The sequence below is a fragment of the Lissotriton helveticus genome, chromosome 12 (assembly GCF_964261635.1).
Source record: "Lissotriton helveticus chromosome 12, aLisHel1.1, whole genome shotgun sequence".
Lineage (NCBI taxonomy): Eukaryota > Metazoa > Chordata > Amphibia > Caudata > Salamandridae > Lissotriton > Lissotriton helveticus.
In genome coordinates this window covers 887,388,047-887,400,888 of record NC_136073.1, presented here as the reverse complement: position 1 = coordinate 887,400,888, position 12,842 = coordinate 887,388,047, and the positions used below count along the sequence as shown (strand labels likewise).

The window sequence follows — 12,842 nt, the reverse complement described above, 5'->3', positions numbered from 1 at the left end:
AATAAGTCCCATAATGCATCTCTTGTAAGGCGGACGGAAGCAGTTGATTGATTGAAGCCAGCCAGGTGCATCGGAGACTGAGAGAAATGAAAGTACAGCGCAGTAAAGGTGAACCAGAAAAGCTCAAGGGAGGTAAAGCAACTAAAAAAACTGAAGGGTAAAGATTTAGAGGACAACCAGTAACAGAGAGCAACATGTGCAGATGGGAACCAACATGAGAATGCCAAGGAGGGTCCTGGGAACCCAAAGTAGAAGGTCAAGCAGACCAAAGGCGACCAAAATAGACACTTCGTCGGAGCAGCGTTGAGGGGAAGGCAGTCCATTAGACCGTGCAGTAACCGTTCCTTTACTGAGCAGTGAGGAAGGAATCCCCCAATACCACGCTTAGGCTCATGAGGTCAGAGAACCTTGAACTATAAGTTCTTCTAAACGCCAATTGAGCGCAACAGAGCTTATCCACTATTAACATTGATAGGTACATTTCACCTAGTTTGTACTTTTGGTAGAATACACTTTAACATTCTACATCCATGTGAGTAAGGTGAGGATAACGTGCATATCCTCGTCCTGAAGAAGGAGTCGTTGTACTCCGAAACATGTCGACGTTTTTAAAGGTTGATATACCCTAATACGTATATCTGTCAACCTCACCTTGCACTTCTTAACAATACCAGCCGAGGACATAATAAATAATTTTTTCCTATGAGCCAGGTATTTTTTTAAACCTCCACTTTTTCACCTCACCTCACTACTCACACTTCTTCCCCAAAACACACACCTACACATAGTTCACTATCAAGTGCTCCTACGTATCCGTGAGTCGTAGCACGCCGCATCCCGTAGAGGGGTGCGAAGGCCCCGATGATGAAGCATGACACCAAGGGGCCTGTTGGTGTGTGAGGGGCATTTAAACAACACTGTGTGCTCCCCATCACTTTAGGGATCACTACCACTTTCTGAGTGGATTCTATTTTGTTTAAACGACCAAAATAGAAAGCCATGGAGGCGAGGAACTTACAAAAGAAAGTGAAGGAAACTGAGGGACCCAATAGCACCAGGCTAAGGACCTCATTAGGAACCAGGAAAATGAGACCAGGAATGACAGGTGGGGGGACAAAGTGAGTCTATGGAGGCCCATGGCTACCAATCACAAGAGTGCAAAGAGGTAGAAGGAATCAAAAAGATGTGATAAGCAGCAGAAAGATCACCGTGATGAGGTGAAAGAAAAGAGGAGTCAATGGAAAACTTATCTTGTCTGAGGTGAAGGCCCATTTGCTAACAACTCTAGTTCATAATACTTGTATGGGTATGCCTCTCAAGGCCTCAACCCCCATTGGTTGCTTTGCCTTGCATGCAAGAAGCTCACTCATTGGTTTCTGGAGGGATGCCACTTGGTGAAGGTTCAGACTTACCTCGATAGCAGCCAAGGCTGAGGTTGTAGATGGTGCAAACCTCATTGACCCCGCATGAGGTTGGAGTGCATGAAACCACATCTGTATTGGTGCACGTGCAAAGCCTGGCACAGTCTGTGTCGTAGAAAGTTTCATTTATCTGAGGAGGGAGAAGAAAAGTGATTGAAGAAATGTGTGGTCAATGACTGAACTTACCAGAGGCCAAGGCAAAGCAAGAAGGAGTAACGGAAGCTACGAAGAGAAAGGAGGGATGCGGGAGGCATTCAGTGAAAGGAGGGAGGCATTCAGGGAAAGGAGGGATGCGTGAGGCATTCAGTGAAAGAAGGGATGCATGAGGCATTCAGGGAAAGGAAGGATGCGTGAGGCATTCAGGGAAAGGAGGGATGCGTGAGGCATTCAGGGAAAGGAGGGATGCGTGAGGCATTTAGGGAAAGGAATGATGCGTGACGCATTCAGGGAAAGGAAGGATGCGTGAGGCATTGAGGGATGTATGAGGCATTCAGGGAAAGGAGGGATGCATGAGGCATTCAGAGAAAGGAGGGTTGCGGGAGGCATTCAGGGAAAGGAGGGATGCGTGAGGCATTCAGTGAAAGAAGGGATGCATGAGGCATTCAGGGAAAGGAAGGATGCGTGAGGCATTCAGGGAAAGGAGGGATGCGTGAGGCATTCAGGGAAAGGAGGGATGCGTGAGGCATTTAGGGAAAGGAATGATGCGTGAGGCATTCAGGGAAAGGAAGGATGCGTGAGGCATTCAGGGAAAGGAAGGATGTGTGAGGCATTCAGGGAAAGGAGGGATGCGTGAGGCATTTAGGGAAAGGAATGATGCGTGAGGCATTCAGGGAAAGGAAGGATGCGTGAGGCATTCAGGGAAAGGAAGGATGCGTGAGGCATTCAGTGAAAGAAGGGATGCATGAGGTATTCAGGGAAAGGAAGGATGCGTGAGGCATTCAGGGAAAGGAGGGATGCGTGAGGCATTCAGGGAAAGGAGGGATGCGTGAGGCATTTAGGGAAAGGAATGATGCGTGAGGCATTCAGGGAAAGGAAGGATGCGTGAGGCATTCAGGGAAAGGAAGGATGCGTGAGGCATTCAGTGAAAGAAGGGATGCATGAGGTATTCAGGGAAAGGAGGGATGCGTGAGGCATTCAGTGAAAGGAGGGATGCATGAGGCACTCAGGGAAAGAAGGGATGCGTGAGGCATTCAGGGAAAGGAGGGATGCATGAGGCATTCAGGGAAAGGAGGGATGCGTGAGGCATTCAGAGACAGGAGGGATGCGTGAGGCATTCAGGGAAAGGAGGGATGCATGAGGCATTCAGGGAAAGGAGGGATGCGTGAGGCATTCAGGGAAAGGAGGGATGCGTGAGGCAGTCAGAGAAAGGAGGGATGCGTGAGGCATTCAGGGAAAGGAGGAATGCATGAGGCATTCAGAGACAGGAGGGATGCGTGAGGCATTCAGAGACAGTAGGGATGCATGAGGCATTCAGGGAAAGGAGGGATGCCTGAGGCATTCAGGGAAAGGAGGGATGCCTGAGGCATTCAGGGAAAGGAGGGATGCGTGAGGCATTCAGGGAAAGGAGGGATGCGTGAGGCATTCCGAGAAAGGAGGGATGCGTGAGGCATTCAGGGAAAGGAGGGATGCGTGAGGCATTCAGGGAAAGGAGGGATGCGTGAGGCATTCAGGGAAAGGAGGGATGCGTGAGGCATTCAGGGAAAGGAGGGATACGTGAGGCATTCAGGGAAAGGAGGGATGCGTGAGGCATTCAGGGAAAGGAGGGGTGCGTGAGGCATTCCGAGAAAGGAGGGATGCGTGAGGCATTCAGGGAAAGGAGGGATGCGTGAGGCATTCAGGGAAAGGAGGGGTGCGTGAGGCATTCAGGGAAAGGAGGGATGCGTGAGGCATTCAGGGAAAGGAGGGTGCGTGAGGCATTCAGGGAAAGGAGGGATGCGTGAGGCATTCAGGGAAAGGAGGGATGCGTGAGGCATTCAGGGAAAGGAGGGATGCGTGAGGCATTCAGGGAAAGGAGGGATGCGTGAGGCATTCAGGGAAAGGAGGGATGCCTGAGGCATTCAGGGAACGGAGGGATGCGTGAGGCATTCAGGGAAAGGAGGGATGCGTGAGGCAGTCAGAGAAAGGAGGGATGCATGAGGCATTCAGGGAAAGGAGGGATGCGTGAGGCATTCAGGGAAAGGAGGGATGCATGAGGCATTCAGGGAAAGGAGGGATGCATGAGGCATTCCGAGAAAGGAGGGATGCATGAGGCATTCAGAGACAGGAGGGATGCGTGAGGCATTCAGGGAAAGGAGGGATGCATGAGGCATTCCGAGAAAGGAGGGATGCGGGAGGCATTCCGAGAAAGGAGGGATGCATGAGGCATTCAGGGAAAGGAGGGATGCGTGAGGCATTCAGGGAAAGGAGGGGTGCGTGAGGCATTCAGGGAAAGGAGGGATGCGTGAGGCATTCAGGGAAAGGAGGGGTGCGTGAGGCATTCAGGGAAAGGAGGGATGCGTGAGGCATTCAGGGAAAGGAGGGATGCGTGAGGCATTCAGGGAAAGGAGGGATGCGTGAGGCATTCAGGGAAAGGAGGGGTGCGTGAGGCATTCAGGGAAAGGAGGGATGCGTGAGGCATTCAGGGAAAGGAGGGATGCCTGAGGCATTCAGGGAAAGGAGGGATGCGTGAGGCATTCAGGGAAAGGAGGGATGCGTGAGGCAGTCAGAGAAAGGAGGGATGCGTGAGGCATTCAGGGAAAGGAGGGATGCGTGAGGCAGTCAGAGAAAGGAGGGATGCATGAGGCATTCAGGGAAAGGAGGGATGCGTGAGGCATTCAGGGAAAGGAGGGATGCGTGAGGCATTCAGGGAAAGGAGGGATGCCTGAGGCATTCAGGGAAAGGAGGGATGCGTGAGGCATTCAGGGAAAGGAGGGATGCGTGAGGCAGTCAGAGAAAGGAGGGATGCATGAGGCATTCAGGGAAAGGAGGGATGCGTGAGGCATTCAGGGAAAGGAGGGATGCATGAGGCATTCAGGGAAAGGAGGGATGCATGAGGCATTCCGAGAAAGGAGGGATGCATGAGGCATTCAGAGACAGGAGGGATGCGTGAGGCATTCAGGGAAAGGAGGGATGCGTGAGGCATTCCGAGAAAGGAGGGATGCGGGAGGCATTCCGAGAAAGGAGGGATGCATGAGGCATTCAGGGAAAGGAGGGATGCATGAGGCATTCCGAGAAAGGAGGGATGCATGAGGCATTCAGAGACAGGAGGGATGCGTGAGGCATTCAGGGAAAGGAGGGATGCATGAGGCATTCAGGGAAAGGAGGGATGCATGAGGCATTCAGGGAAAGGAGGCATGAGTGAGGCATTCAGGGAAAGGAGGCATGCATGAGGCATTGAGGGAAAGGAGGGGTGCGTGAGGCATTCAGGGAAAGGAGGGATGAGTGAGGCATTCAGGGAAAGGAGGGATGCATGAGGCATTCAGGGAAAGGAGGGATGCGTGAGGCAGTCAGAGAAAGGATGCGTGAGGCATTCAGGGAAAGGAGGGATGCATGAGGCATTCAGGGAAAGGAGGGATGAGTGAGGCATTCAGAGAAAGGAGGGATGAGTGAGGCATTCAGGGAAAGGAGGGATGCATGAGGCATTCAGGGAAAGGAGGGATGCGTGAGGCATTCAGGGAAAGGAGGCATGCATGAGGCATTCAGGGAAAGGAGGGATGAGTGAGGCATTCAGAGAAAGGAGGGATGAGTGAGGCATTCAGGGAAAGGAGGGATGCGTGAGGCATTCAGAGAAAGGGGAGATGCGTGAGGCATTCAGGGAAAGGAGGGATGCATGAGGCAGTCAGAGAAAGGAGGGATGCGTGAGGCATTCAGGGAAAGGAGGGATGCGTGAGGCATTCAGGGAAAGGAGGGATGCGTGAGGCATTCAGGGAAAGGAGGGATGCATGAGGCATTCAGGGAAAGGAGGGATGCATGAGGCATTCAGGGAAAGGAGGCATGAGTGAGGCATTCAGGGAAAGGAGGCATGCATGAGGCATTGAGGGAAAGGAGGGGTGCGTGAGGCATTCAGGGAAAGGAGGGATGCGTGAGGCATTCAGAGAAAGGAGGGATGCGTGAGGCATTCAGAGAAAGGAGGGATGCGTGAGGCATTCAGGGAAAGGAGGGATGCGTGAGGCATTCAGGGAAAGGAGGGATGCGTGAGGCATTCAGAGAAAGGGGAGATGCGTGAGCCATTCAGGGAAAGGAGGGATGCTTGAGGCATTCAGGGAAAGGAGGGATGCGTGAGGCATTCAGAGAAAGGAGGGATGCGTGAGGCATTCAGAGAAAGGAGGGATGCGTGAGGCATTCAGGGAAAGGAGGGATGCGTGAGGCATTCAGGGATGCGTGAGGCATTCAGAGAAAGGAGGGATGCGTGAGGCATTCAGAGAAAGGAGGGATGCATGAGGCATTCAGAGACAGGAGGGATGCGTGAGGCATTCAGAGACAGGAGGGATGCGTGAGGCATTCAGGGAAAGGAGGGGTGCGTGAGGCATTCAGGGAAAGGAGGGATGCATGAGGCATTCAGAGACAGGAGGGATGCGTGAGGCATTCAGAGAAAGGAGGGATGCGTGAGGCATTCAGAGAAAGGAGGGATGCGTGAGGCATTCAGGGAAAGGAGGGATGCGTGAGGCATTCAGGGAAAGGAGGGATGCGTGAGGCATTCAGGGATGCGTGAGGCATTCAGAGAAAGGAGGGATGCGTGAGGCATTCAGAGAAAGGAGGGATGCATGAGGCATTCAGAGACAGGAGGGATGCGTGAGGCATTCAGAGACAGGAGGGATGCGTGAGGCATTCAGGGAAAGGAGGGGTGCGTGAGGCATTCAGGGAAAGGAGGGATGCATGAGGCATTCAGAGACAGGAGGGATGCGTGAGGCATTCAGAGAAAGGGGAGATGCGTGAGGCATTCAGAGAAAGGGGAGATGCATGAGGCATTCAGAGAAAGGAGGGATGCTTGAGGCATTCAGGGAAAGGAGGGATGCGTGAGGCATTCAGAGAAAGGAGGGATGCGTGAGCCATTCAGGGAAAGGAGGGATGCGTGAGGCATTCAGAGAAATGAGGGATGCGTGAAGCATTCAGAGACAGGAGGGATGCGTGAGGCATTCAGGGAAAGGAGGGATGCGTGAGGCATTCAGGGAAAGGAGGGATGCGTGAGGCATTCAGGGAAAGGAGGGATGCGTGAGGCATTCAGGGAAAGGAGGGATGCGTGAGGCATTCAGGGAAAGGAGGGATGCGTGAGGCATTCAGGGATGCGTGAGGCATTCAGAGACAGGAGGGATGCGTGAGGCATTCAGGGAAAGGAGGGATGCGTGAGGCATTCCGAGAAAGGAGGGATGCGGGAGGCATTCCGAGAAAGGAGGGATGCATGAGGCATTCAGGGAAAGGAGGGATGCATGAGGCATTCCGAGAAAGGAGGGATGCATGAGGCATTCAGAGACAGGAGGGATGCGTGAGGCATTCAGGGAAAGGAGGGATGCATGAGGCATTCAGGGAAAGGAGGGATGCATGAGGCATTCAGGGAAAGGAGGCATGAGTGAGGCATTCAGGGAAAGGAGGCATGCATGAGGCATTGAGGGAAAGGAGGGGTGCGTGAGGCATTCAGGGAAAGGAGGGATGCGTGAGGCATTCAGAGAAAGGAGGGATGCGTGAGGCATTCAGAGAAAGGAGGGATGCGTGAGGCATTCAGGGAAAGGAGGGATGCGTGAGGCATTCAGGGAAAGGAGGGATGCGTGAGGCATTCAGGGATGCGTGAGGCATTCAGAGAAAGGAGGGATGCATGAGGCATTCAGAGACAGGAGGGATGCGTGAGGCATTCAGAGAAAGGGGAGATGCGTGAGGCATTCAGGGAAAGGAGGGATGCATGAGGCATTCAGGGAAAGGAGGGATGCATGAGGCATTCAGGGAAAGGAGGGATGCGTGAGGCATTCAGGGAAAGGAGGGATGTGTGAGGCATTCAGGGAAAGGAGGGATGCGTGAGGCATTCAGGGAAAGGAGGGATGCATGAGGCAGTCAGAGAAAGGAGGGATGCGTTAGGCATTCAGAGACAGGAGGGATGCGTGAGGCATTCAGTGAAAGGAGGGATGCGTGAGGCATTCAGAGAAAGGAGGGATGCGTGAGGCATTCAGAGAAAGGAGGGATGCGTGAGGCATTCAGAGAAAGGAGGGATGCATGAGGCATTCAGAGAAAGGAGGGATGCATGAGGCATTCAGGGAAAGGAGGGATGCGTGAGGCATTCAGGGAAAGGAGGGATGCGTGAGGCATTCAGAGAAAGGGGAGATGCGTGAGCCATTCAGGGAAAGGAGGGATGCGTGAGGCATTCAGGGAAAGGAGGGATGCGTGAGGCATTCAGGGAAAGGAGGGATGCTTGAGGCATTCAGGGAAAGGAGGGATGCGTGAGGCATTCAGGGAAAGGAGGGATGCATGAGGCATTCAGGGAAAGGAGGGATGCGTGAGGCATTCAGAGAAAGGAGGGATGCGTGAGGCATTCAGGGAAAGGAGGGATGCGTGAGGCATTCAGAGAAAGGAGGGATGCGTGAGGCATTCAGAGAAAGGAGGGATGCATGAGGCATTCAGAGAAAGGAGGGATGCATGAGGCATTCAGTGAAAGGAGGGATACGTGAGGCATTCAGGGAAAGGAGGGATGCGTGAGGCATTCAGAGACAGGAGGGATGCGTGAGGCATTCAGAGAAAGGGGAGATGCGTGAGGCATTCAGGGAAAGGAGGGATGCATGAGGCATTCAGGGAAAGGAGGGATGCGCGAGGCATTCAGAGACAGGAGGGATGCGTGAGGCATTCAGTGAAAGGAGGGATGCGTGAGGCATTCAGAGAAAGGAGGGATGCGTGAGCCATTCAGGGAAAGGAGGGATGCGTGAGGCATTCAGAGAAAGGAGGGATGCGTGAAGCATTCAGAGACAGGAGGGATGCGTGAGGCATTCAGGGAAAGGAGGGATGTTTGAAGCATGCAGGGAAAGGAGGGATGCGTGAGGCATTCAGGGAGGCGTGAGGCATTCAGGGAAAGGAGGGATGCATGAGGCATTCAGGGAAAGGAGGGATGCATGAGGCATTCAGGGAAAGGAGGGATGTGCGAGGCATTCAGGGAAAGGAGGGATGTATGAGGCATTCAGTAAAATGAGGGATGCGTGAGGCATTCAGAGAAAGGAGGGATGCTTGAGGCATTCAGAGAAAGGAGGGATGCATGAGGCATTCAGTGAAAGGAGGGATGCGTGAGGCATTCAGGGAAAGGAGGGATGCGTGAAGCATTCAGGGAAAGGAGGGATGCGTGAAGCATTCAGAGAAAGGAGGGATGCGTGAGGCATTCAGGGAAAGGAGGGATGCTTGAGGCATTCAGGGAAAGGAGGGATGCTTGAGGCATTCAGGGAAAGGAGGGATGCGTGAGGCATTCAGGGAAAGGAGGGATGATGGAGGATTAGGTAGGAAGAAGAGTCATGCAGGAGGCTTACAAAGGAGGGGTGCAGGTGGGTCTATGTACAGAGAAGAGGAGTTGAATAGGCTTATGTATGGAAAGAAGAGATTCTGGAGACCATTAGGAGAATGAAGGGGCAAATGAGGCTTATGTTGAGAGGGGAAGGAGGCTTATAGAACTGGGTGGAGGAGATGGCAAGGTGCAAGCGCAGTGGTGGAGAAGGGAGAAAAATGGAGAGAAGAAAGTGAGGATGATGGGGGAGAGGTACAGGAGGGTGATGAGGAGAGGAAAAGGAGGGTGATGGGGTAGAAAGTGAGGGCGATGGGGGAGAGGAAAGGAGGGTGATGGGGAGAGGAATAGGAGGGTGATGGGGAGAGGAAATGGAGGGTGATGGGGTAGAAAGTGAGGGCGATGGGGGAGAGGAAAGGAGGGTGATGGGGAGAGGAAAAGTAGGGTGATGGGGAGAGGAAAAAGAGGGTGATGGGGAGAGGAAAGGGAGGGTGATGGGGAAGAAAGGGAGGGTGATTGGGGAGAGGAAAGGAGGGTGATGGGGAAAGGAAAAGGAGGGTGATGGGGAGAGAAAAGGGAGGGTGATGGGGAAGAACATGAGGGCGATGGGGGAGAGGAAAGGAGGGTGATGGGGAGAGGAAAAGGAGGGTGATGGGGGAGCAGAACAGGAGGGTGATGGGTTAGAGGAAAAGGAGGGTGAAGGGAAGAGGAAAATGAGGGTGATGGGGAGAGGAAAAAGAGGGTGATGGATGAGAGGAAAATGAGGTTGATGGGGGAGAAGAAAGGTAGGGTGATGGAGAGAAGAAAGTGCAGGTGATGGAAGGAAAACAGGCAAACACTGTGTTTCTGCAGCATAATCCTGCAACTGAAGGCAGTGAAGAGGAGATGCAGAACTTGAGGAACAACCATCCCATGAAGACCTACTATTACTTTAACTACTTAGAGCTGTGAATGGGGACCAACAGCCGTCCCTGTGGGCTGCCCTCCTCCTGGAACTGTAGATCTTCAAGACTGGGTCTCACAGGAAACAACTCTCAGCTGAATCTATACTCTGGTCTTGAAAACATCCAACTGGTGCAGACCAATGGCTGTCACCAACAAGACTCATGGTGGCCTACATACGAGGGCACTGCTCGTCTCCTTGGGGAAAATCCAGCCAGCACGCATGATGCCTTTAGGGTCAGCCTTGTCCACCCCTCTCCACCCAACCCCTCTGAGAGGCCACTCTCAGATGCCCGCCTCACAGGACATACCATGTAATACTTGCTGTTGAAGAGGGCACCACACTGGCTGTAGGGCACACAGTCCGATCCGCTCAGCACGTATCCTTTCTGGCACTCGCAGCCTTCGACGCAGGGCTCGTTGCACTCAGACGAGGCGGCCAGGTTGGCACAGGTTGGAGGGCACGCTGACATGCAGGGCTTGTAGGTGCTGTGCGGTGGGCACGCCAGGGCTAGAGTGAAAAAGGGCAGTGTTAGGAGGCAGTTTTCAATCTCCCAGCCCTGCCTGGAGGTCACAGGGGAGCCTTGGGGAGTACAGGTCGGGCCCTGCCTTTGATACAGTCAACCTTCAGGAGACACAAACGCTTCAGCATACAGGAGAAATGGAAACAAGCCTGAGATTGGCACAAGAGGCACAAATACAGGTAAAAGGCAACCCACTAGGCACAAAATATGAGAAGGATAGAGTAAGATCTACACATAAGCAGACACGTAACTTGAAATGGGCATAAGAGGCACAAATCAACACAAGCACAATAGCCATGAAAGGGGCTCAGACATATCCATGTAACTGAAAACAGCATCAAGGGAGACGAGTGATGGGCAGCTGGTAATGGTACCAAGGACAACATCTGCTGGGCAGCTGAAAAGGGCTCTGAAGACAAGCGCTGGGCAGCTGAACATGGCACTGAGGATCAGAAGCGCTGAGTATCTGAAGATGGAACTGAGGCCCAGAAGCGCTGAGTAACTGAAGATGGAACTGAGGCCCAGAAGCGCTGAGTAACTGAAGATGGAACTGAGGCCCAGAAGCGCTGAGTAACTGAAGATGGAACTGAGGCCCAGAAGCGCTGAGTAACTGAAGATGGAACTGAGGCCCAGAAGCGCTGAGTAACTGAAGATGGAACTGAGGATCAGAAGCGCTGAGTAACTGAAGATGGAACTGAGGCCCAGAAGCGCTGAGTAACTGAAGATGGAACTGAGGCCCAGAAGCGCTGAGTAACTGAAGATGGAACTGAGGCCCAGAAGCGCTGAGTAACTGAAGATGGAACTGAGGCCCAGAAGCGCTGAGTAACTGAAGATGGAACTGAGGCCCAGAAGCGCTGAGTAACTGAAGATGGAACTGAGGCCCAGAAGCGCTGAGTAACTGAAGATGGAACTGAGGATCAGAAGCGCTGAGTAACTGAAGATGGAACTGAGGCCCAGAAGCGCTGAGTAACTGAAGATGGAACTGAGGCCCAGAAGCGCTGAGTAACTGAAGATGGAACTGAGGCCCAGAAGCGCTGAGTAACTGAAGATGGAACTGAGGCCCAGAAGCGCTGAGTAACTGAAGATGGAACTGAGGATCAGAAGCGCTGAGTAACTGAAGATGGAACTGAGGCCCAGAAGCGCTGAGTAACTGAAGATGGAACTGAGGCCCAGAAGCGCTGAGTAACTGAAGATGGAACTGAGGCCCAGAAGCGCTGAGTAACTGAAGATGGAACTGAGGCCCAGAAGCGCTGAGTAACTGAAGATGGAACTGAGGATCAGAAGCGCTGAGTAACTGAAGATGGAACTGAGGCCCAGAAGCGCTGAGTAACTGAAGATGGAACTGAGGCCCAGAAGCGCTGGGTAACTGAAGATGACACACCATGCTGTGAAGGAGGGCATTCGCTGGACAGTCCAAAATGGCCTCAAGGATGACACATGCTAATACCACCAAAAATAGTCCTCCGGGATGATACATGATGCAGCTGAAAAAGGCACTGGGGATGGTATATGATCGGAAAATGAAAATTGTATTGAGAAAGATATGCACTGGACTACATGAATATGACTGAGAGTATGTGCTGGGCAACTGAATATGACTGAGTATGATGTGCGCTGGACAACTGAATATGACTCTGAGGATGATATGACCTGGACAACTGAAAGTGATTCTGAGGATGATATGCGCTGGGCAACTGATTATGACTCTGAGAATGATATGTGCTGGACAACTGATTATGACTCTAAGGATGATACGCACAGGAAATCTGATTATGACTCTAAGGATGTCATGCGCTGGACAACTGAATGACTCTGAGGATGATATGCACTGGGCGACTGAATATGACTTGGAGGATGAAATGCGCTGGCCAACTGAATGACTCTTAGGAAGACATGGGCTGGGCAACTAAATATGACTGAGGATGATATGCACTGGACAACTGAATAGGAGTCTGAGGCTGTTGTGGACTGGACAACGGAATATGACTGAGTATGATGTGCGCTGGGCAACTGATTATGACTCTGAGGATGATATGTGCTGGACAACTGATTATGACTCTAAGGATGATACGCGCAGGAAATCTGATTATGACTCTAAGGATGTCATGCGCTGGACAACTGAATGACTCTGAGGATGATATGCACTGGGCGACTGAATATGACTTGGAGGATGAAATGCGCTGGGCAACTGAATGACTCTTAGGAAGACATGGGCTGGGCAACTAAATATGACTGAGGATGATATGCACTGGACAACTGAATAGGAGTCTGAGGCTGTTGTGGACTGGACAACGGAATATGACTGAGTATGATGTGCGCTGGGCAACTGATTATGACTCTGAGGATGATATGTGCTGGACAACTGATTATGACTCTAAGCATGATACGCACAGGAAATCTGATTATGACTCTAAGGATGTCATGCGCTGGACAACTGAATGACTCTGAGGATGATATGCACTGGGCGACTGAATATGACTTGGAGGATGAAATGCGCTGGGCAACTGAATG

General features: G+C 52.3%; 1 protein-coding gene across 1 annotated transcript in view; it reads right to left on the bottom strand.

The window, feature by feature from the left end:
- LOC144797757 (IgGFc-binding protein-like) overlaps positions 1–12,842 on the bottom strand; it is a 283,418-nt gene that overhangs the window by 32,625 nt on the left and 237,951 nt on the right. Inside the window, exons 88-89 of the mRNA XM_078668518.1 lie at positions 10,119–10,318; positions 1,413–1,551 (exon numbers count right to left, since the gene is read on the bottom strand). Of these exons, the coding sequence (XP_078524644.1) occupies positions 1,413–1,551; positions 10,119–10,318 (339 nt within the window). The remainder of the gene's footprint in view (positions 1–1,412; positions 1,552–10,118; positions 10,319–12,842) is intronic.